At 38.0% G+C, this 23,875-nt stretch overlaps 1 protein-coding gene across 2 annotated transcripts; it reads left to right on the forward strand.

Moving 5' to 3' along the window:
• Positions 1-1,034: 1,034 nt before the first annotated feature.
• On the forward strand, positions 1,035-11,454 carry PRL (prolactin; the record flags this gene model as incomplete). 2 transcript variants are annotated; one of them, XM_079712897.1, is made up of 5 exons in its annotated part: positions 1,035-1,062; positions 3,412-3,596; positions 5,400-5,507; positions 8,888-9,067; positions 11,263-11,454. In XM_079712897.1, the coding sequence occupies 5 exons, from the start codon at positions 1,035-1,037 to the stop codon at positions 11,452-11,454; spliced, it is 693 nt and encodes a 230-aa protein (XP_079569023.1). The 2 variants fall into 2 exon arrangements, with proteins under 2 accessions (XP_079569023.1, XP_079569024.1); XM_079712898.1 differs by having other exon boundaries at positions 3,415-3,596.
• Between the last annotated feature and the right edge of the window lie 12,421 nt (positions 11,455-23,875).

Consider the following 23,875-nt stretch of genomic DNA (forward strand, 5'->3'; position numbering starts at 1 on the left):
AGAGTAGCTCGAGGTCAGAGAAATAAAGCCACCATAAGTTAGTAACAGTTTGTCCATCCCTATCCTTGAAAGTGGGCATGACTGTCTAGAATTTTGTTTTACTGCATTATATACCAGGGTGTGTGTCACTTCCCCAGAATAAACCCCCTAAGGTCAGGGGTGACTTTTTTCTTCATCTTAGAAGAGGGGGCAACGTGTGTTAAAGGATTCATTTTCCAGCCTTCTTCACATCCCTCCTGATTCCTCTTGAAACGACAATCCTTTCAGCATCTAACTTGACTAATTACTTCTTCTATATCCTTGACATTTAATATCTCCAATCCTCTGTTTTTCAATCTGTAAACTGGGGATGAAAATATAACTTTACCTAAATGTTAAAATCAAAAGAGATAAATGAAAATGTACATTTTACCACAGAGGTATGTCATTTTTAAAAGGACAAAACAGAATGTGTAAAAATCAAGAAAAAATGAGGGAAATGTATTGAGTATAGCAGGAACTGAAAATCTTACTCATCCTTATTCTATATTTCTTGGTATTTAGTGTGTACGTTTTGAAATTTTGACTTCACCCAGCAATTCTGAATGAAAAAAAAATAACCTTTGATAATACATGTGACACTTTAGTGAAAGGTAATGCTATATTCAAGAAACTGCAGAGAAATAAAGGTAAATGTTAAAGTAAATGACTGCTATAATTTTACAGGTCCTCTAACCCAAACTAGTCTCCAGATCTCACCTTCATTATCTCTCTCATTTCCTTTTGGTCTAATTAATCAAAATCCTTCCTAGATGTTCATTTCTGGCCAGTATGTCTTCCTGAATATGAATAGAAATAGAATACCATTTGATGTTTGAAATTATGGGGGTAATCTCGATGACGGAAATAGATGACTGGCAAAAGGGAAGGGAATGCCTGATTAAATATATTCATGAAGATGTCTAAGGCTTATAAAGCCAATATCTGGGAAAGAGAAAGCTGTAGGACTACCAGATCTTCTCTGGTGAAGTGTGTTTTTCGAAATCATCACCACCATGGACAACAAAGGTTCATCACAGAAAGGTATGTGCAGCAACTCATGGAGCTGTTCGCTTTATCAACACTCCTGTGGTGGTATTAATCCGAAATTGTAGCTAATATTCTTAGTCAGAGGTTTCAGCATTACAGAGTTTAGAAGAGCTATCTAATCACTGCCCTAGAAATCAATTGTATAAGGGACTAGGACAGTGGTTCCCAAATAGGGGAATGTCTTCCAGAGACATTTGGTTAATGTCTGGAGATGTTTTTGGTTGTCTTAATTTGGGGCAGGGGTGCTACTGGTCTCTAGTGGGTAGAGGTCAGAGATGTTGCTAAATATACTACAATACACAGAACAGCCCCCAGAACAAGGAATTATCCAGCTCAAAATGTCAATCAGCCAAAGGTGAGAAACCCTGGACTGGAATAAGACCAAAAGTGTCTCTGAGTCCAAGTCATCAAAACTCCAGAAGGTAGAAACAAACATTTTCTAGTTCCCAGGCCTCTTATGTGGTTTGGCCAAGATGAGTCAGCCTGATGAAACTTTTAACTCTGAAGCCATAATATAGACAATGATAGCAGAGTTGTCTTCTACAATACTTTGTCGACTGGGTTTAAGCCAAATGACATCATAAAAGAAAAAACAGGCTAGTAATAACTAATCACCTTTACTTTCTTGGTTGACATTTGCAAGAAAAAGAAATCGCAAGACAAGGAAATTAGTAACAAAATTTATTTCATGAAACAACAAAGACATTTATCTCTTTTATCTCATCTTAGACTATGAAAATCCTTCAGATGATAAAGGTACAGACAAATATAGTCAGAATTAAAGAATATCTATCCAGTTATGAATTTCCTAGAACCAATACTATTCCAATGCCTCTACCTGCAAAGCACTTTTAATATATACTTGTAGATAAAACATCTAATCAGCTATGTTACATGACTGTAATGTACCTAAAATAAACTCTTTGGAAACATGTTTTTGAAAAATTAAAAGTCTGTTATACGAATCATCTCACAACATTAATATTTTTTATTTTGCAGCTAAAAGGTTGTTTAGCTACATTCTATACTAAATATTCTTTTATATATTTTCAGGTATTTGGGGATAGGTATTTTTTCACCATAAATCTTTAGCACTTGCCTAGTTTTATTTTTATCTTGGACACTTCCAGTTACATTTATTGAAGATTCCATAGCAAATGAGTTTTCTGATAAACACATTTTTATATTTTATATTCTTTATATTCTTTTAGAGTAGTTTGGAGTTAAAAGTGATTTTAATATATTGTTTCTTTCCTTTTGGAAGTGTAAATTATTGATATGTTAGTGGTTCTTATTTGTCCATCTTCTGAGATAGTAAATTGGTGACTAAATCATCTCTGATAATTGTCAAGTATTTTTAAAGTGAGTGTTTTATAGATAGAGCAGAACAAATTGATAAAATCAACTTTCTAGGTTCACTATTATCATGCAATCAAAGTATTTTTCTCTACTAGTAATGGCGATGACCTCTGCTAGCTCTGAGTCATCACAGCTACCGATGTGGTCCCTGTTACACACACACAGACCGAGAGCCCACACGCGTGTGTGACGTGACATAAGGAAGTGAAAAGATGACAGTATTGGCACCCAGCTGCCTCCATCTGCTAATAATGGGACTTGGGGAAAATTACTTACCTTCTCTAAGTCTTCTTGTTTCATTAATATAATCTGAAGATAATGAAAGTCAAGGCTATCTCACAGCGTTATTGTGAAGCACAAATTTAAAAAAATTTTTAAAGCTTTGGGCAAAGTATCAAGGAAATGCATGGGGTTATTAAGGTGAGTTAGCAGATCCAGGCTACAGTATCCTTTTTATCTCAGAATTCTCTTTGTACTCAATATTAGCAATCAGTCGGTCATGTGTTTATTATTATCAGGCACGACAGTAAACCAGAGAGATCAACTGTGCTATTCTTGCCATTTCAGTGTCTAGAATGCAAGCATTCGTCAACATAGAGTTAAAAAAATTACAAACTCCTAGAGAGCCTGGCTGCTGAGAATCTGCAGAAAGTTCCAAGACATTAAACTATCTTAAGAGAATGACCTAAACACTCCGGCTCAGAATTAATTTCAGCTCCAAATGTTTGCAAAGCACAGAAGCACTTCTGGGAGCAATACAAAAAATGCAGGGAGTAACCTACTTCTCAAACTACCTATCTGTGCAAATACGATTATACATCTAAATTTACACAGTGGAAGGTGTTGATTCTTTCCCACCCCAGCTATTTCAGTACCAAGTCATGCAGAGGGCAATGGGGAGAGATAAGGCTTCCCTTGACAGGATGCCTTTTGATAACCTCAGTTGAATAGATCATCTCGGAGTGGCTCATTTTTTTCTTTAAGCAGGGTCACTCCTGCTCCTGCTGTTGCTGGTGTCAAATCTGCTCTTGTGCAAGAGCGTGGCCTCCCTTCCCATCTGTCCCAGCGGGGCCGTCAACTGCCAGGTGTCCCTTCGAGACCTGTTTGACCGCGCAGTCATCCTGTCCGACTACATCCATAACCTCTCCTCGGAAATGTTCAACGAATTTGTAAGTACTGCACTTCATGCTTCTTTCCAGAAAGAACCTTCACGTAAGTGACTGGGCTAAACCACACTGGAAACAAGAAAGCTGCACCAGCCAAATTTCAAATAATACACTTTCTAGGTCAAAGAAGGCATCAGCTCATAAGATGTAGAAGAAAGGGTCAGTTTCATGAAATCTCAAAGATTCTTAAAGAGTGTAATAATTTTTTTTCAATTTCCTTTACTTCATTTTATTTTTTAATTTCCAAAATAAATTTTAAAGCACCTATATTAGTCAGCTTGGGGTGCCATAACAGAATACCATAGACTAGGTGGATTAAACAGCAGAAATTTATTTCCTCACAGTTCTGGGGGCTGGAAGTCCCAGATCAGGGTGCCAGCATGGTCAGGTTCTTGGAAGGGCTCTCTCTTCCCAATCTGGCTCCTCCATGTGTGCTCACATGGTAAGCGGGGGAGAAAGAGACAGAGATTACAGAGAAAACAAGAAAACTCTCTTATAAAGACACTAATCACACTGGATCAGGGTTCTAGCCTATGAGCTCATTTAACCTTAATTACCTTCATAAAGGTCCTTCTCCAAATATAGTACATTGAGGGTTGGGGCTTCAACACAGGAATCTGGGGGAGACACAAACCTTCAGTCCGTAACAGCACCTGACCTAAAGCACTTTTAGGTAGGGCTGAGGAAAAGGAAGTATGTTGACTTTTTTGTCCTTAAGTGTCTCTCTGGGCATTCTTCACCTAGCACACAGTAGATACCCGATAAATGAGAACTGCACTGCAGTGAATTGGGTGGATTGAACATGATAAATGAAGCTGAATCCATGTCAGGAAAACAAATGATGATAGTTTTTTAAATGCTACAAATTATTGTTCTAAGATTTGCAGTGAATAGGTTTAGAACCAACTAGAAGGGTTGGTTTAGAACTGGAAACAATTATTCTCTTTCTGATGAAGGTACTTTGAAAGTTGTATGTTAACTCAGGACAATCAAGGAGCACATAGTAGAGCAAACAGCTGATAAAAAATGGTATTCAATGTTTGTATTAAATTCATGTAGTTCTTTTTACCCACCAGTTTCTCTTTCATTCACCATTTTTAACTGGCCACCTTTTTTCCAAATCTTACAAATAATCCCTTTAAACATTCACAAGTTTTACTAAAGATTAGTTTTTCTCTATCAATGTGTTAGCTAGTTTTTTCTATTCTTATTCTCAGTCCATTGCTTAGTATTTCCTAGAATTTTATATATATATGCCACATTTTTCTGACTTACCATTTTGTCACCATCAACAAAATTGTAGTCTGCATCTATGATGAACACTAAGCTATAGGCATGTGGATTCAGAGATTAGTCAAAGAAAAGTTATCATTTTATAACTCCTATTAAGGAAGTATATTGGTTCCGACCCACAGTGAACAAGAGATTAAACGGCTAAATACAGGTACATATGCACTATATTTGGTTCAAATACTTTTGAAAAAGATGATACTTAATAAAACATTTAATATTTCATATTTGGGGTATTCTTAGTGTTTGCTCTCCAGATAATAACTTGTGGGAAGGGTGAAATTAAACAAAGGAATAGCAAAGGGAAGAGCTTGGCATTTAGAAAAGTTAGATGAAAAAAACAATTTTATAGAGATAATGGAAAGAAAAAGTAGGAAAAAGAATGACTTTCAACCTTTACGTGGCTTTCATTAAAAAAATTATACATCTATCAAATGTGTTACTATTCTGGTAATGGGTTCATTTATTCAATGCCCAAACAATACTAACTCAGTAAATCTGCTTGATCACTTCCAGGATAAACGGTACGCCCAGGGCAGAGGGTTCATTACCAAGGCTATCAACAGCTGCCACACTTCCTCCCTCTCCACCCCTGAAGACAAAGAACAAGCCCAACAGGTCCATGTGAGTCTTTTATCCAGGTTTTTCACCTAAACAAATGAGATAGTCCACGGGTGTTACCAGGCTGCAGATTATTAGAAGTAATGGTAATGGCACATGCAAAGAAAGGTGGAGGAAGAGCAAGCTATCGAAGAGAAATTACATTCTGCACTTGATGGAGTATGAGTAAAATCAAGTGCTGACTGAAGATTTATAGCAGCAAACTGAATGATCTATAAATTGTCCATGCAGACAACATTACTTCAACCAATGCATTAGACCTAGGATTGCATATATTTGACTGCATGAAAGCATGAACGGAATGGGACTTCCATGTGTAAAATATTAAATTTGCAAAATTCATGGGTACGTTAGAAACGCAAACCCAGTTGATGTATTCCCCATTACTAGTGACTCTTACATGGGCAGCATTTACCATGACGGACCACTGTACCATTCGAGCCATTGCTTCTGACTTTCAAGGCTCTCCTGATTCTGCTTCTAATTCTCTGACACCTACTTCATTCTTCACTGACTCCTCTGTCACCTCTTATTCTTAATTACAGGTCTCTCCCCAAATCAGGTCCTAAAAAATGGTTTGCTTCTCATGACCGCAACTATTGCCTCTGGTCTGATGACAACAAAGTCTGTATATCAAGGCCTGCTCATTTATCCCAGCTCCATTTTTTTATCATCATAATCTCTCCCTTCTGTTTCCCTGCCCGAACCACAGTCCTCACATGATTTTAAATACTTTCACATATATCCCCCCTTAAATACAATCTGTTCTCTCTCTACAACTTGGTTAATGATACCAGCATTCTTTCAGTCTACTAAGCTCATTAATAACGATGATGATAAGATGAAGGAAGAAGGTGAAGAAGGAGAAGGAATTTTTTATAAATTTAAAATTTATTGAGGCCTACTACATTGCCATACATTTTACAAAGCACTTTGTGTGCGTTATTATATTCAGTCATCACAAAAAATCCTATAACACAGGTACTGTTATTACACTTCCTAAGGAAACCGAGGCTCAGAGAAGTTATGGAATTTGCACCTGTCACACAGCTAGGAAGCAGTGAATCTGGGTTTCATCCAACTCAGGGCTCTCACTTTTAATCATTGAGCTACAATGGCCCAGTGCATATGTGCCACTCACCATACAGCCTGTATTTCTTTACAACTCCTTCTCTCACATTCTAGTCATGCTTCCATTGCAATGTCTATTTGATTCTTCTCCACTCTTCATTTCCTTTACCAGTAGATTAGTTCATGGACATCAAGAAAGTAAGCATTTTAAATCAGAGATGCTCAGCCCCTTGGGGTTTCATGTCTGATCGTGGTAGTAGTAAACTAGGGGGCAACACCCTCCATTGTGAATCCCATTGATGCTGTTACTAAAGACAGTACTGCGCCATTTTCTGCACCTACACATGTCAACAAAATAGACTGCTCTGATAGCAGCATGGGGGTTGGTGTTGGGATAGATTAAGGAAAGCATGTTTTTAAATGCCATGTCTTCTTCATTGTCTCCTTGTTCCAATATCATAAAATAAAATTACCAATCAAAAAATGAATATATTAATACATGATTTGATTCATTAATACAAATGAATCTTTGGGTGAAAATGATGTGGGCATGGGTGAAATCTGTCTTTCCTGGGTAGATACTCCAGGCACATACTGAGTTCTAACAAAATACTTAGGTTTCTTTCCCTGGACAAGCAAAGTATTCAAATATAAAGAACTCACTTGAGTAGATGGTCGAATTTCTGAGGGAAAAACAAAATCTTTACATTATAAATTAGAACTATAAATTAGAAGAATTAGTTATTTATATAAGGCAGACCCAGAGATAAACCCATGCACCTATGGTCAACTGATCTATGACAAAGGAGGCAAGGATATACAATGGAGGAAAGAGAGTCTCTTCAATAAGTGGTGCTGGGAAAACTGGACAGCTACATGTAAAAGAATGAAATTAGAACACTCCCTAACACCATACACAAAAATAAACTCAAAATGGATTAGAGACCTAAATGTAAGACCAGACACTACAAAACTCTTAGAGGAAAACATAGGAAGAACACTCTTTGACATAAATCACAGCAAGATCTTTTTTGACTCACCTCCTAGAGTAATGGAAATAAAAATAAACAAATGGGACCTAATGAAACTTAAAAGCTCTTGCAAAGCAAAGGAAAGTACAAACAAGATGAAAAGATAACCCTCAGAATGGGAGAAAATATTTGCAAACGAATCAACAAAGGATTAATCTCCAAAACATAAACAGCTCATGCAGCTCAATATTAAAAAAAAACAAACAACCCAATCAAAAACTGGGCAGAAGACCTAAATAGACAATTCTCCAAAGAAGACATACAGATGGCCAAGAGGCACATGAAAAGCTGCTCAACACCACTAATTATTAGAGAAATGCAAATCAAAACTACAATGAGGTATCACCTCACACAGGTCAGAATGGCTGTCATCAGAAAATCTACAAACAACAAATGCTGGAGAGGGTGTGGAGGAAAGGAAAGCCTCTTGCACTGTTGGTGGGAATGTAAATTGATACAGCCACTATGAAGAACAGTATGGAGGTTCCTTAAAAAACTAAAAATAGAATTACCTTGTGACCCAGCAATCCCACTACTGGGCATATACCCAGAGAAAGCCATAATTCAAAATGACACATGCACCCCAATATTCATTGCAGCACTAGTTACAATAGCCAGGTCACGGAAGCAACCTAAATGCCCATCGACAAGACAAATGGATAAAGAAGATGTGGTACATATATAGAATGGAATATTACTCAGCTATAAAAAGGAACGAAATTGGGTCATTTGTAGAGACGTGGATGAATCTAGAGACTGTCCTACAGAGTGAAGTAAGTCAGAAAGAGAAAAACAAATATCGTATATTAAGGCATATACGTGGAACCTAGAAAAAATGGTACAGATGAACCGGTTTGCAGTGTAGAAATAGAGACACAGATGTAGAGAACAAACATATGGACACCAAGGGGGGAAAGTGGTGGTGGGGGGTGGGTGGGATGAATTGGGGGATTGGGATTGACATATACACAGTAATATGTATAAAATAGATAACTAATAAGAACCTGCTATATAAAAAAATAAATAAAATTCAAAATTTCAAATAAGTAAAAATAAAAGCATTGAAAAAAAAATAAGCCAGATTTTTTTTAATTTTAGCAAAATGTAAACAAATAGTTTACATTTTATACTTTTACAACTTTTACCACCTTCAAAAAATTTTGTATACACACAGGAATAACAAAGAGTTTTTTAGGTCAGCCTCTCTGCACAAAAATCACATGTGACTAAACCCACTGTATTATGCTTATTTTAATGAAATTGCTTCCTATGGTCACTTAGCATGAAGTCCTTCTGAGCATGATCCTTGGAGTGCTGCGCTCCTGGAATGACCCTCTGTACCACCTGGTCACTGAGGTGCGGGGTATGCAAGAAGCCCCAGATGCTATCCTGTCAAGAGCCATAGAGATTGAGGAACAGAACAAACGACTTCTAGAAGGCATGGAGAAGATAGTTGGCCAGGTGAGCAGCCTCCTGAAGGCTTCCTTGGTTTTCTCATGAATGAAAGAAGTGACCTCTGTGATGAGGAATGAGTTTTGAAAGATCTCACTTTGCAAGAACAAGATGCAGGCCTTCTATATTCTAGACGGCTATTAAATAGAGCAAGAGCCTAGTCATTCATCATAGTGATAGATTCTGTTGTAAGTGAAGCAGAATTCTACTACGATTTTTGACAGGTGCAGCCTTCCCTGCATTGCACACAATCCCACCAAAAGCTTGCTTTTTCCTGGGCACAAGTGGCTGAAATATTTTCAAGGGTAAGAGAACTATAGAATAGAATTTGCAGAATAAATGTTTTCTTCAAAGTATCCCAGGACATCTGCTGCTGAGATTCTGCTTGTATTCCTTCTCTGTCCTCCTCAATCCAAAGGATGAGAGTGGGAAGGAAGAAAAGAGAAAGTCAAAACCAGGTTGGATGGTGTTTCTCCCCACTCCTCCCTGCTCTGCTGGAGAGATCTGTCAGGGAAGGAAGGAGATTGAAAAGAGGAGGCCACAGCATGAATGCTATCCCACAAGCACTAGATTTCAGTGGGTCACAAAAGATGGAAATGCTTTTTCTGGAATGTTTTTTTATTTTGTAATTTACACAAAGTTTTCCCATCCTATATTTTCTTTGGAGGGGGGCTCCAAGATAAAAACTCTAATCATTGCATTTAATCTCCCCAAATAATTTATCATATTTAGATTGATATATGCAATATAAATCTCCATTTAGATGGGATAATTTCAACATGAGGGAGGGAACATCTAAGCAGCTTCCTGAAGTTCTCAGAAATGATATATAATCTAAATAAAAAAATATATATATATATTTATATATTTATAAATAATATATAATCTAAATGAAAATAATTTACATTCCCACCAATATAATAATAGGAGCAATTTTATATTTCTCTTATTGTGGACAAAGTACATGTTAATCCTGTGACATTTTTGTCATTTTCAGGGGAGAAGAATATATCCATCACAAATACAAAGCACATTTTAACCCTGGGACATATGAAATAAACACCTAGATTTTCAGGTTATTTTCCTCATTCCTGTGGGCCTATTTTCTGAGGTCACTAATTTGTTCTATAATACTTCATTTTGTTCTTTTTTACCGCTTACTTATTCTTATTCATATCACTGCCCTTTGCACAGTAAATTTTGTCTTAGGGCTCAAGCACCAAAATAAAAAATAAAAAGCAAGGCAACAAACACAAACTTTAAATTCCAATAAGGAATCCCAGGTTTCAAAAATAGTCTTACTCTGCAGCAGAAAGTTAGTTTAGCAGGGTCTACAGTTATCCCACGTTTATACCTAGAAGCTCTCCAAACTAGATGACATACCTAGTTGCCAAGCTGGTTACTTGGTCTCTTGGTTCTCTGGGGATTCCCAGCCCACAGAGGGTAATCAAGCATGAAGATGCATGGTGCTCAGTTGCTCAGTGTCCTTTTGTTATCACAGTCATGCTCCCCACCCTACCACCCACCTCTCACCACTGAGGGGTTGCTGTCAGCACCCCCTTTTTATAGGCAGTTTTCCCAGTACCTCTCACTTAAGAGACATCAAGAGAAAGCAGATATTTCTCAGAGACATCAGGGGGTTATCTGTCCTGGGTGGAATATGAATGCCTCCTGACTATTTCAGAAGATTTTGTCAGTCACAGCCATCACTAGATTATCTGCCCCTTAAACCATCTAGTACAATCCTCATCATTTCTAAGGTCTTTAAACACACGCTCTATGGAGAACAGAATCAGTTCAAAGCAGGGAAAAGATAAATGTAATGATGGTGACCTTCAGAAGAAATAAAGTAAAAAGTACATTTCAGAGAACAGATTCAGGACATGAAACAGTTCAAGTGATACAACTGTGTCCCTTGATCACATTCATATGAATATTCAAACAGCATCTTTGTTTCTCCATCGTTTTACTCCTGTACAAATATCCTTAATCTGTGATCACATACATGTAAGAAAACTTACACTTGAGTTCTGCTTCTAGCTTGTAAATTACTAACAGATTTCTGATACGCTGGCTCCAAAACCTACGTCTACAGAGTTTTATATTCATGTGTCCTCCCCAAAACTTAATTTGATAATTAGAAGGAACGAAGATAAGCAAATACTAATAAAACTCATAATAAGTCATTATCTTTGGGTGCTTAGGTTCATCCTGGAGTCAAGGAGAATGAGGTCTACTCCGTGTGGTCGGGACTTCCATCCCTGCAGATGGCCGATGAAGATACACGCCTTTTTGCTTTTTATAACCTGCTCCACTGCCTACGCAGAGATTCACATAAGATTGACAGTTATCTCAAGCTCCTGAAGTGCCGAATCATCTACGACAGCAACTGCTAAGCCCACATTCATTCCATTCATTTCTGAGATGGTTCTTAATGATCCATCCCATAGCAGTCTTCTTCTAGTTTTATAGCTTTTTAATGCATGCTTGGGTGTAATGGGTCTCATCTTAAAAAATAAAAACAGACTCCACAGAGATGTCAAAATCTAAGAAGGCAATTTGTCAAAGTTTCTTATCTTCATTTAACAGAAAATCAAAAGAAAATCCATCCCTACCGTTGAGAGAAGTTCCTATTAAAATCTGTCACAAATAGCAGAATCTGGCATTACAAAGAAGACCATTAACAGCTTACTTTAGCATCACAGCAAATTATTCTGGGTCAGGTTATTAGAATCAAAGAATTAGATAATTATTAATCGTGCTGGTCATGCTACCGAGAAGACTGAATTCTCGGGATTCTTTATGAAAACCAGCCACGTACTGTCAGCCAATTTTCACAGTGTTACAACAGACAATTAAGTGCTATGAAACTGTAATGTACCCAAATAGTGTGAGGTTTACCAAACTGTCTAAAATTTATTAGGATACCATCTTCACCCTTCTGGGCTGCTATAACAAAATATCATAGATTTGTAAACAACAGAAATCGGTTTCCACAGCGTGGTCAGGCGGGGCCCTCTTCCGGTCGCACACTTCTTACTGGATCCTCACGTGGGTGGAGGGACGAGGGAGCTCTCTCACATATAAAAGCACTAAATCTCATTCATGAGGCTCCATCCTTATAACTTAATCACCTCCCAAAGGCTCCACCCATGAACACACACCATCGCTTTGGGGAGTTAGGATTTCAACATATGAAACTTCTGAGGGCCACAAAGGTTGAGGCCATAGCAGATACAAACGTGAACTGGCTTCATCCTCCTCCACTGGCTGTCTTCAGCCGTGCTCAACTGCATCCCCATCTCCTTGGCATCATCTTGCACACATTCCATACGTTCTGGTCACACTGGGTTTAACAAGTTCAGTCCGGTCAAGTTTCAGCTCCACCTCGTATTCAGCCTATTTAATGTTTCCCCCTCCCCTACTGAGGCCCAGGGGACCTACCAGGGAAAGCAGATATGACCGTTTCTGCAAGGATGCTTCTCCCTTACTCTCTGGATCTTCATTCCTCTGGCCATGTTGGAAGGGGGTAGAGGATGATAAGATGGAAAACCTCTGACATCACTGACTTACGTGGTGCTATTGTAGCTGTCCCATGGCCAAGAGGGAGTGATCTGGAATTCCCCTGAGTGACAAGTGTGTCTCTTGTGGGGCACCCCTGTGATTTTCTAGGACATTTTCAAGCTGGGGATACCCCACTGCATAGTTGTTTTTTTTAACCAAGGGAAATGTTCTGGCACCCTACAGCTCAGCCACCTGCAGTATTCTCCACAGTCTGTCTGTTTCCCTCACTCTGCAAGCACCCTCCTGGAGAAAATGAATTGGCTTAAGGTCAGCTACCTACTAGCTGACCCATAGGAAAGCCATGCACCACAGACACTCCAAACAACTGAATGGCAATAATACCGGTGTGCATGTGACCCCATCCTGGGGTCTCTGGACAATTCTCCACCTGGTGAACACAGAGTAGATTAGAAAGTTGGATTCATAGACAGACATTAATCTGAGTGAGATACCACTCTTTCCTCCTTTCAGAACCATGAGAACTATCGTTGTCAATAATTAGGTAGTTGGCCTTACAAACATTCCCTACTAGGTGCCTGAATTGCAAAACCCTCCTCATAGACTTAGTTTCTAGTGAGACTGGAGAGACATGACTGGATTAGGGTAGCTCAGCTTGTTCAACTGCCTCAAAACAACCTGGGATGAGGGCCAATCTCATTGCCAGCTCTCCTGGCAGTGGTGTCGCCAGGCTGGTTTTGCAGCATCTTTATGGCTTTAGCAGGAATTCCTAGACAACAGTCAATGGGAAATATTTCATCCAACATCCTGATAGAGATGAAATAAAAAAGGTAGAAGGGAAGGAGAATGAAGAGGAAGGAAAGAAGAAGAAGATGGAAGGAAGGAAATACAGAAGAGAGAAAGTGAGTAAAAGACGGGTCGTGATACAGAGTGAAGTAAGTAGAAAGAGAAAGACAAATACGTATGCTAACACATATATATGGAATTTAAGAAAAAAAATGTCATGAAGAACCTAGGGGTAAAACAGGAATAAAGACACAGACCTACTTGAGAATGGACTTGAGGATATGGGGAGGGGGAAAGGTAAGCTGTGACAAAGCAAGAGAGAGGCATGGACATATATACACTACCAAACGTAAGGTAGATAGCTAGTGGGAAGCAGCCGCATAGCACAGGGAGATCAGCTCGGTGCTCTGTGACCGCCTGGAGGGGTGGGATAGGGAGGGTAGGAGAGAGGGAGACGCAAGAGGGAAGGGATATGGGGACATATGTATATGTATAACTGATTCACTTTGTTATAAAGCAGAAACTAATTTAAAAAAAATTTTGGGTGACTTAGAAAGTGTTCTAAATAAAATTTATGTTTAAAGTGAAAAAAAAGATTAAATGGATGGCATTATTGGAAAAAATAACAAAAGAAAAAAATAGTAATCTAACATTCTTTCAAGAAACTGAATTCTTTTTTGTACTTTATCTCATAAAAATTATTTCAAATACAAAAAAAAAAAAAGACGGGTCATGAAGGATGAGATGCTATTAGAATACTATATTTGGTGAAGACCCAAATATATATGCTTTAATTTTTATACCCTAAGAGCAAATATCACCTCATATTCTCCCTTTACTTCTATTTCCTCTTCTCTCCTCTTTTTCTGAAATTGTCCTTTGTATGAGGAGTATTCTTTTGCTGCTACTAATTGAGTTGCCATAGTTCTAGAGATGAACAAAACTGGGCACCTCTTCAGGTCAGAACTCAAGGCAATTTTCTTCTGTCATGCAAAGAAACTTTTCATACACGTATAGGGACACAGTCCAGCAAAACCAACCTCTCCCCTCATAGCCAGGGTTATTTTTGTCTGAGTCCTGCTCCTGCCTCTGGCTGTGATGACCCAAACCTTTCAGAACACAACAGAATACTCTGCCCCAAACCAATCTATCCATCTCTCCCTTTGTTCCCGCATGCATGCAAAATGTCAGCTTCCTCGTATTTGCGCTTTCTTCTTTCAAAAGGCAGAAGACCATGGGAAAAACACATATGCACTTTCTAAGTCACTTATTGCTGCAAACATCTAATTCTATTGTGTTACCCACTTAACTTTCTTTCTTTCAATGTCTAGATATTTCCAACCGAGAGGATGGTATTTATCAGAGGGGAAATTGGGCAATAAGGGGGACAATGCAATTGTAGGAAACACACGTTCACCACGAGCCCACACACATCTTCACGTATTCTTCTCTTACAAAGTTTATTCCGAGCACAAATTTAAGGCTGTAGATAAACAACGGAGGAGGTGAGACTGAAAGGCCTCTCCCTGCTTGACCGTGACATATAAACTGAATACTGTAGATTTCAGACAATACTGAGCAGAGCCCTAGGTGTTCTGTAGAGTCAGCAAGGGGTAGCTGAAAAGAGGGTATTTGGGAAGAATATAACAATCACTCCCCTGCCAACCAGAGTGAGTCTATTTTTTTCCTCTTTTACAGATTTCCATGTAAGATTACATTTGAAGAAACGACCCTGCTATAGCAAGAATAGTAGCAGAGGTTGCCGAACGGAAACAAACAAATGAAAAACCCTTGAAGTTCACTGACCCCACAGATGAGTAAATCACGTGTCATGGATACAATAAAGATTTAAACTGAGGTTTAAAAAAAATCTCTATTTTCCAGAAGTTGGCTCTCAAGCTGTGGAGAAAGAGAGGGTGACATAAACACGCAAATTACTATATTATATGGTAAAGAAAAGTAAGTATAAGAGGCAACACCAAACAAAGTGCTACAATGAATTGAAGTACAGCTAGGAGACACCTGGTTGTGAGAACAGGAAGCTTTTTGGAGTGACACAGTTGTGATGGCTTTATGATGGAGTTTTGAAAGGCTGATGGGATGTTGATACGCAAAAACAGGAAGACAGCAGATCTGTCAATTCATTTAGAATCATAAGTGTCTCCTATATCCTGGGCAAAAGGAACTGAGATATTAATACATACAGCATTATAAGGTATCAGTGACTAATCAAGTTTGACCAAAACACAAGAAATGCTCACTTTTTTTTAACAGACATGTAATGTTTCTCATTATTATGCTCCCACTATGTGCTATATACATTACTGTATTCTACATACATTACTGTTATGGGGAAAATCTTGTAAGGATTGTTTATGCATTGTGGAAGATCATTTATGCCAATCTGGAGAGCTTGTATTTATTCAACAAGGCAGCAGGAAACCAGGAAATTTTAGTGCAAGAGGGAAGTATGTCCAGAATTGGAAAACAGAAACATTAACCTGGTCTGAGGGGGTAGTGGGAGTGTGGGGCTGATGGAGAAAAAGCAGCAGTCCAGAAACAGCTTGGAATATTATGACACTAAAAGAAAATCAAAGAAAAGTCAAATCTGCCAAGCAAAAAGCAGCAGAGGATGTGAGAGATACAGGAAAAGAAATAGGCTTGACTACACAGAGGCAATGAGGCAGGCCTAAGAGTCAAAAAGGCACCCAAGAACATGGGACTGCATGAGTAAATCAATGACTGGAAAGTCAGAGAGAAGACAGGAGATAAATTAAGGTTCTGTCCAAAAGCATCTGAACTTTATTTTCCTGTATTTCATCAACTTTGTACAAGAATTCATCAAAAATATTAACTTACTATAGCACATCACAGAAATAAGTACACTCGAGAGCCCTTGCTAGACTCTATCAAATACCAGAACCAACGCATCACTGCCCAGTGATAACAAGTAGTAAGTCACTAGTCAGTTTCAACACTTAAATAAGACATGCATTGTAAAGCATAGTGGATGAATGGAAATAAAATGAAAACAATCCACTCCTTCACAGAGCCAGCCCGACCCCAAACCTAAACAAAACATAAGTAATGTTCTCTTTAACATGTGTCCACTTTCTCCAAGAGTTTCTCATTCCTTTCGCCTGAATCCACCCTTGTTTACTGTCCTCTCACTGTCTTCCTCTCAGCAGATGGTCAGCTAATCACTAATCACATAAATAATTAAAAAGTGCTCACTCCGAAGATAATATTCATATTGAAGGAGTCTTGAAACTGAAAAGCTTTCTAATCCTCTGAAAATAAAACTCTAATATTGGAATGACTCCTCCCCAGCCTCTTTCCAAAATGCCCAGTAGGCAGCCAGATGCGACTCTAGCTACTTAGAAATCTTCTGCTGTAATTATAACCTATTTGGATAGTAAAGACAGAAAGACAAATGAGGCAATGAAAGGCATTTAGAAAGAAATGCATGGACAAGTGGAAAAGATACCATATGTTTTAAACACAGATCCATGCTTGCACACCATACCAGTGTGATGGGAGCCAGGTGGGCCTAATCGGGGGTGGAGTTTTCAAGAAAGCTCTATATCAACTAGCACTGAGAAGTCTTATTCAGCTCAACTGTTTAAATATGATTCTTTGTTTCTAAGACTCAGAGCCACTCGTCCCACTTAACTGCACTAAGTCAAAAAAGGAATATACTTATTGCATATTTGAAAGTTGCTAAGAGATCTGAAAAGTTCTCATCACAAGAAAAAAAAATTTTAACTATATATAGTGACGGACATTAACTAGACTTACTGTGGTGATCACTTTGCAACATATACATACACCAAATAATTACACTGTACACCTGAAACTAATATAATGTTATATGTCAATGTTATATATGCATAATGATTATATAATCATTATGCTGTATACCTAGAACTTATATGTGTGTGTATATACATACCAATATATGTGTAAAGTTTTTTAAAGAAATATACTTTATATATTGGACAAAGAAAGCAAATCAACTAATATTTTGGGGTTTTTTTTTCAAAAGTACCTTCTAGCTAGCATATTGGGTCTAAAATCTTATCTCCAAATGTTGTTTATGTTTATGCTGATAAAGAAAGCAGAAAAGTGTCCTAACCTTGTAACATTAACTGCAGATGAGTTTAGTTACAACAGTTAATAAAAACCACTAAATCCTAAAACCTATAGGCCAGCCGAGTACTCTGCTATTGATCATTGAACAAATATTTACTTAATTCCCACTTGACTCAGGCACTATTGTTGGTGCTTGGTTTACATCAATAAACAAAGCAGGCAGACGCCTGTCCTCACAGAACTTATATTCTAGCTGGGGGATGGGGAAGACCGACAACACACAAGAAACATGAATACAAATACATCATATAGTATGTTAACAGGTGATCTGTACTATGGAAAAAGAAATAGTAAAGCAGAGGAAGGGTTTTAGGGAGTAAAGGTGAAGAAAGGGAAGTGATTTAAAAAGACAACTTAGAACCCACTGCGGGCAGCAGCAGCCAATTTCCTCTGTTAAATCATGCAAATGTGCTCCCTTGCATTCCAGATCCAAGTTTTGCCTCATCCAGGCAGACGTCTTCCTCTTCTGCACAACTTCAAAAAGGTTTCCATCTCTGAGGCTCTATGCAATCATGAATATTCTGAACATTCTGCCTCTTGTCACTTGAACAGAAAGATTTTATAAATAATTTGGGGTAAATTCCCCCAAACTAAGTAACATTTTATGCAATAGATTTTGATAATTTTCTGTTTCCTGAAGGACTAATCTCTAAATTATTTTCATTTTACAACACACTATCAGTGCCCAAAATTATATAATGTAAAAATATTATATATGTACTGCTCTTCTAATTTACTGTGACATTTAAAAATAGACACAAAATATAAATTAAATAACAAAAAGATAAAAATAAATAGACATAGAAATACTAATATCTTCTTCCCAAAGGATGAGGACACTCACTTCTTTTTCAAGTTAATTTTAATTTTTTATACAGCAGGTTCTTATTAGTTACCTATTTTATACACATCACTGTATACATGTCAATCCCAATCTCCCAATTCACCCCACCACCCCCACCACCCACCCCTGTTTTCCCTCCTTAGTGTCCATACATTTGCTCTCTACATCTGTGTCTCTATTCCTGCCTCGCAAACCAGTTCATCTGTACCATTTTTCTGGATTCCACATATATGTGTTAATATACAATATTTGTTTTTCTCTTTCTGACTTACTTCACTCTGTATGACAGTCATTGGTCCATCCACAGCTCTACAAATGACCCAATTTCGTTCCTTTTTATGGCTGAGTAATATTCCATTGTATACACGTACCACATCTTCTTTATCCATTCGTCTTCCGATGGGCATTTACGTTGCTTCCATGACCTCGCTATTGTAAATAGTGCTGCAATGAGCATGTGTCTTTTTCAATTATGGTTTTCTCTGGGTATATGGCCAGTAGTAGGATTGCTGGGTCATATGGTAATTCTATTTTTAGTTTTTTAAGGTCCTCCATACTATTCTCCATAGTGGCTGTATCAATTTACATTCCCACCAACAGTGCAAGAGGGTTCCCTTTTCTCCACACCCTCGCCAGCATTGGTTGTTTCTAAATTTTCTGATGATGCCCATTCTAACTGGTGTAAGGTGATACCTCATTGCAGTTTTGACTTGCATTTCTCTAATAATTAGTGATGCTGAGCAGCTTTTCATGTGCCTCTTGGCCATCTGTATGTCTTCTTGGAGAAATGTCTATTTAGGTCTTCTGCCCATTTTTGGATTGGGTTGTTTTTTTAATATTGAGCTGCATGAGCTGTTTGTATATTTTGGAGATTAATCCTTTGTCCGTTGATTCACTTGTAAATATTTTCTCCCATTCTAAGAGTTGTCTTTTCATCTTGTTTACAGTTTCCTTTGCTGTGCAAAAGCTTTTAAGTTCCATTAGGTCCCATTTGTTTATTTTTGTTTCTATTTCCATTACTCTAGGAGGTGAGTCAAAAAAGATTTTGCTGTGATTTATGTCAAAGAGTGTTCTTCCTATGTTTTCCTCTAAGAGTTTTACAGTGTCTGGTCTTACATTTAGGTCTTTAATCCATTTTGAGTTTATTTTTGTGTATGGTGTTAGGGAGTGTTCTAATTTCATTCTTTTACATGTAGCTGTCCAGTTTTCCCAGCACCATTTATGGAAGAGACTGTCTTTTCTCCATTGTATATCCTTGCCTCCTTTGTCACAGATTAGTTGACCATAGGTGCATGGGTTTATCTCTGGGCTTTCTATCCTGTTGCATTGACCTATATTTCTGTTTTGGTGCCAGTACCATATTGTCTTGATTACTGTAGCTTTGTAGCACAGTCTGAAGTCAGGGAGTCTGATTCCTCCAGCTCCATTTTTTTCCCTCAAGACTGCTTTGGCTATTCGGGGTCTTTTGTTTCTCCACACAAATTTTAAGATTTTTTGTTCTACTTCTGTAAAAAATACCACTGGTAATTTGATAGGGATTGCACTGAACCTGTAGATTGCTTTGGGTAGTACAGTCATTTTACAATATTGATTCTTCCAATCCAAGAACATGGTATATTTCTCCACCTGTTTATGTCATCTTTGATTTCTTTCATCAGTGTCTTATAGTTTTCTGAGTACAGGTCTTTCACCTCCTTAGGTAGGTTTATTCCTAGGTATTTCATTCTTTTTGTTGCAATGGTGAACAGAATTGTTTCCTTAATTTCTCTTTCTGATCTTTTGTTGTTAGTGTATAGGAATGCAAGAGATTTCTGTACATTAATTTTGTATCCTGCAACTTTACCAAATTCATTGATTAGCTCTAGCAGCTTTCTGGTGGCCTCCTTAGGATTATCTATGTATAGTATCATGTCTTCTGCAAATAGTGACAGTTTTACTTCTTCTTTTCCAATTTGTATTCTTTTTATTTCTTTTTCTTCTCTGATTGTCATGGCTAGGACTTCCAAAACTATGTTGAATAATAGTGGCAGGAGTGGACATCCTTGTCTTGTTCCTGATCTTAGAGGAAATGCTTTCAGTTTTTCACCACTGAGAATGATGTTTGCTATGGGTTTCTTGTATATGGCCTTTATTATGTTGAGGTAGTTTCCCTCTATGTCCGCTTTCTGGAGAGTTTTTATCATAAATGGGTATTGAATTTTGTCACAAGTTTTTTCTGCATCCACTGAGGCGATCATATGGTTTTTATTCTTCAAGCTCTTAATATGGTGTATGACACTGACTGATTTGCGTATACTGAAGAATCCTTGCACCCCTGGGATAAATCCCACTTGATCATGGTGTATGATCCTTTGAATGTGTTGTTGGATTCTGTTTGCTAGTATTCTGTTGAGGATATTTGCATCTATATTCATCAGTGATATTTGTCTATAATTTTCTTTTTTTGTAGTATCTTTGTCTGGTTTTGGTATCAGGGTGATGGTGGCCTCATAGAATGAGTTTGGCAGTTTTCCTTCCTCTGCAATTTTTTGGAAGAGTTTAAGAAGGATAGGTGTCAGCTCTTCTCTAAATATTTGTCAAAATTCACCTGTGAAGTTATCTGGTCCTGCACTTTTGTTTGTTGGAAGATTTTTAATCACAGTTTCAATTTCATTACTTGTGATTGGTCTGTTCATGTTTTCTATTTCTTCTTGGTTCAGTCTTGGAAGGTTATACCTTTCTAAGAATTTGTCCATTTCTTCCAGGTTGCCCATTTTATTGGCATAGAGTTGCTTGTAGCAGTCTCCTATGATGCTTTGTACTTCTGCGGTGTCTGTTGTAACTTCTCCTTTTTCATTCTAATTTTATTGATTTGAGTCCTCTCCCTCTTTTTCTTGATGAGTCTGGCTAAAGGTTTATCAATTTTGTTTATCTTCTCAAAGAACCAGCTTTTAGTTTTATTGATCTTTGCTATTGTTTTCTTTGTTTCTATTTCATTTATTTCTGCTCTGATCTTTATGATTTTGTTCCTTCTACTAACTTTGGGTGTTGTTTGTTCTTCTTTCTCTGTTCCTTTAGATGTAAGGTTAGATTGTTTATTTGAGATTTTTCTTGTTTCTTGAGGTAGGATTGTACTGCTATAAACTTCCCTCTTAGAAATGCTTTTGCTGCATCCCATAGGTTTTGTATCGTCGTGTTTTCATTGTCATTTGTCTCTAGGTATTTTATTTCCTCTTTGATTTCTTCAGTGATCTCTTGGTTATTTAGTAACGTATTGTTTAGCCTCCATATGTTTGTGTTTTTTACGTTTTTTTTCACTGTAATTTATTTCTAATCTCATAGTATTGTGGTTGGAAAAGATGCTTGATATGATTTCAGTTTTCTTAAATGTACTGAGGCTTGATTTGTGATCCAAGATATGATCTACCCTGAAGAGTGTTCCGTGTGCACTTGAGAAGAAAGTGTAATCTGTAATCTGCTGTTTACGGATGGAATGTCCTATAAATATCAAATATACCTGGTCTATTGTGTCATTTAAAGCTTGTGTTTCCTTATTAATTTTCTGGGTGGATGATCTGTCCATTGGCATGAGGTGTTAAAGTCCCCCACTATTATTGTGTTACTGTCAATTTACTCTTTTATAGCTGTTAGCATTTGCCTTATATATTGAGGTGCTTCTATGTTGGGTGCATGTATATTTATAATTGTTATACCTTCTTGGATTGATCCCTTGATCATTATGTAGTGTCCTTCCTTGCCTCTTGTAATGTTCTTTTATTTTAAGGTCTATTTTGTCTGATATGAAAATTGCTACTCCAGCTTTCTTTTGATTTCCATTTGCATGGAATATCTTTTTCCATCCTCTTACTTTCAGTCTGTATGTCTCTCTAGGTCTCAAGTGGGTCTCTTGTAGACAGCATATATATGGGTCTTGTTTTTGAATCCATTCAGCGAGCCTGTGTCTCTTGGTTGGAGCATTTAATCCATTCACATTTAAGGTAATGATCAATATGTATGTTCCTATTACCATTTTCTTAATTGTTTTGGGCTTGTTTTTGTAGGTCATTTTCTTCTCTTGTGTTTCCCACTTAGAGAAGTTCCTTTAGCATTTGTTGTAGAGCTGCTTTGGTTGTGCTGAATTCTCTTAGCTTTTGCTTGTCTGTAAAACTTTTGATTTCTCCATCGAATCTGAATGAGATCCTTGCTGGGTAGAGTAATCTTGGTTGTAGGTTCTTCCCTTTCATCACTTTAAGTATATCATGCCACTCCCTTCTGGTTTGTAGAGTTTCTGCTGAGAAATCAGCTGTTAACCTTACGGGAGTTCCCTTGTATGTTATTTATTGTTTTTCCCTTGTTGCTTTTAATAATTTTTCTTTGTCTTTAACTTTTGTCAGTTTGATTACTATGTGTCTTGGCATGTTTCTCCTTGGGTTTATCCTGCCTGGGACTCCCTGTACTTCCTGGACTTGGGTGGCTATTTCCTTTCCCATGTTAGGGAAGTTTTCAACTATCACCTCTTCAAATATTTTCTTGGGTCCTTTCTCTTTCTCTTCTCCTTCTGGGACCCCTATAATGCGAATGTTGTTGTGTTTAATGTTGTCCCAGAGGTCTCTTAGGCTGTCTTCATTTCTTTTCATTCTTTTTTTTTCTTTATTCTGTTCCACGGCAGTGAATTCCACCATTCTGTCTTCCAGGTGACTTACCTGTTCTTCTGCCTCAGTTTTTCTGCTACTGATTCCTTCTAGTGTATTTTTCGTTTCAGTTATTTTATTGTTCATATCTGTTTGTTTGTTCTTTAATTCTTCTAGGTCTTTGTTAAACATTTCTTGCATCTTCTCGATCTTTGCCTCCATTCTTTTTCTGAGGTCCTGGATCATCTTCCCTATCATTATTCTGAATTCTTTTTCTGGAAGGGTGCCTATCTCCACTTCATTTAGTTGTTTTTCTGGGGTTTTATCTTGTTCCTTCATCTGGTACATAGCTGTCTGCCTTTTCATGTTGTCTATCTTTCTGTGAATGTGGTTTTTGTTCCACAGGCTGCAGGATTGTAGTTCTTCTTGCTTCTGCTGTCTGCCCTGTGGTGGATGAGGCTATCTAAGAGGCTTGTGCAAGTTTCCTGATGGGAGGGACTGGTGGTGGGTAGAGCTGGGTGTTGCTCTTGTGGGCAGAGCTCAGTAAAACTTTAATCTGCTTGTCTGCTGATGGGTGGGGCTGAGTTCCCTCCCTGTTGGTTGTTTGGCCTAAGGTGATCCAGCACTGGAGGCTACAGGCTCTTTGGTGGGGCTAATGGTGGACTCTGGGAGGGCTCATGCCAAGGAGTACTTCCCATAACTTATGTTGCCACTGTCTTTGTCCCCACAGTGAGCCACAGCCACCCCTTGCCTCTGCAGGAGACCCTCCAACACTAGCAGGTAGGTCTGGTTCAGTCTCCTATGGGGTCACTGTTCCTTCCCCCTGGGTCTTCATGCGCACACTACTTTGTGTGTGCCCTCCAGGAGTGGAGTGTCTGTTTCTCCCAGTCCTCTCGAAGTCCT

This window comes from Hyperoodon ampullatus (genome assembly GCF_949752795.1).
Source record: "Hyperoodon ampullatus genome assembly, chromosome: 10".
NCBI classification, from domain to species: domain Eukaryota; kingdom Metazoa; phylum Chordata; class Mammalia; order Artiodactyla; family Ziphiidae; genus Hyperoodon; species Hyperoodon ampullatus.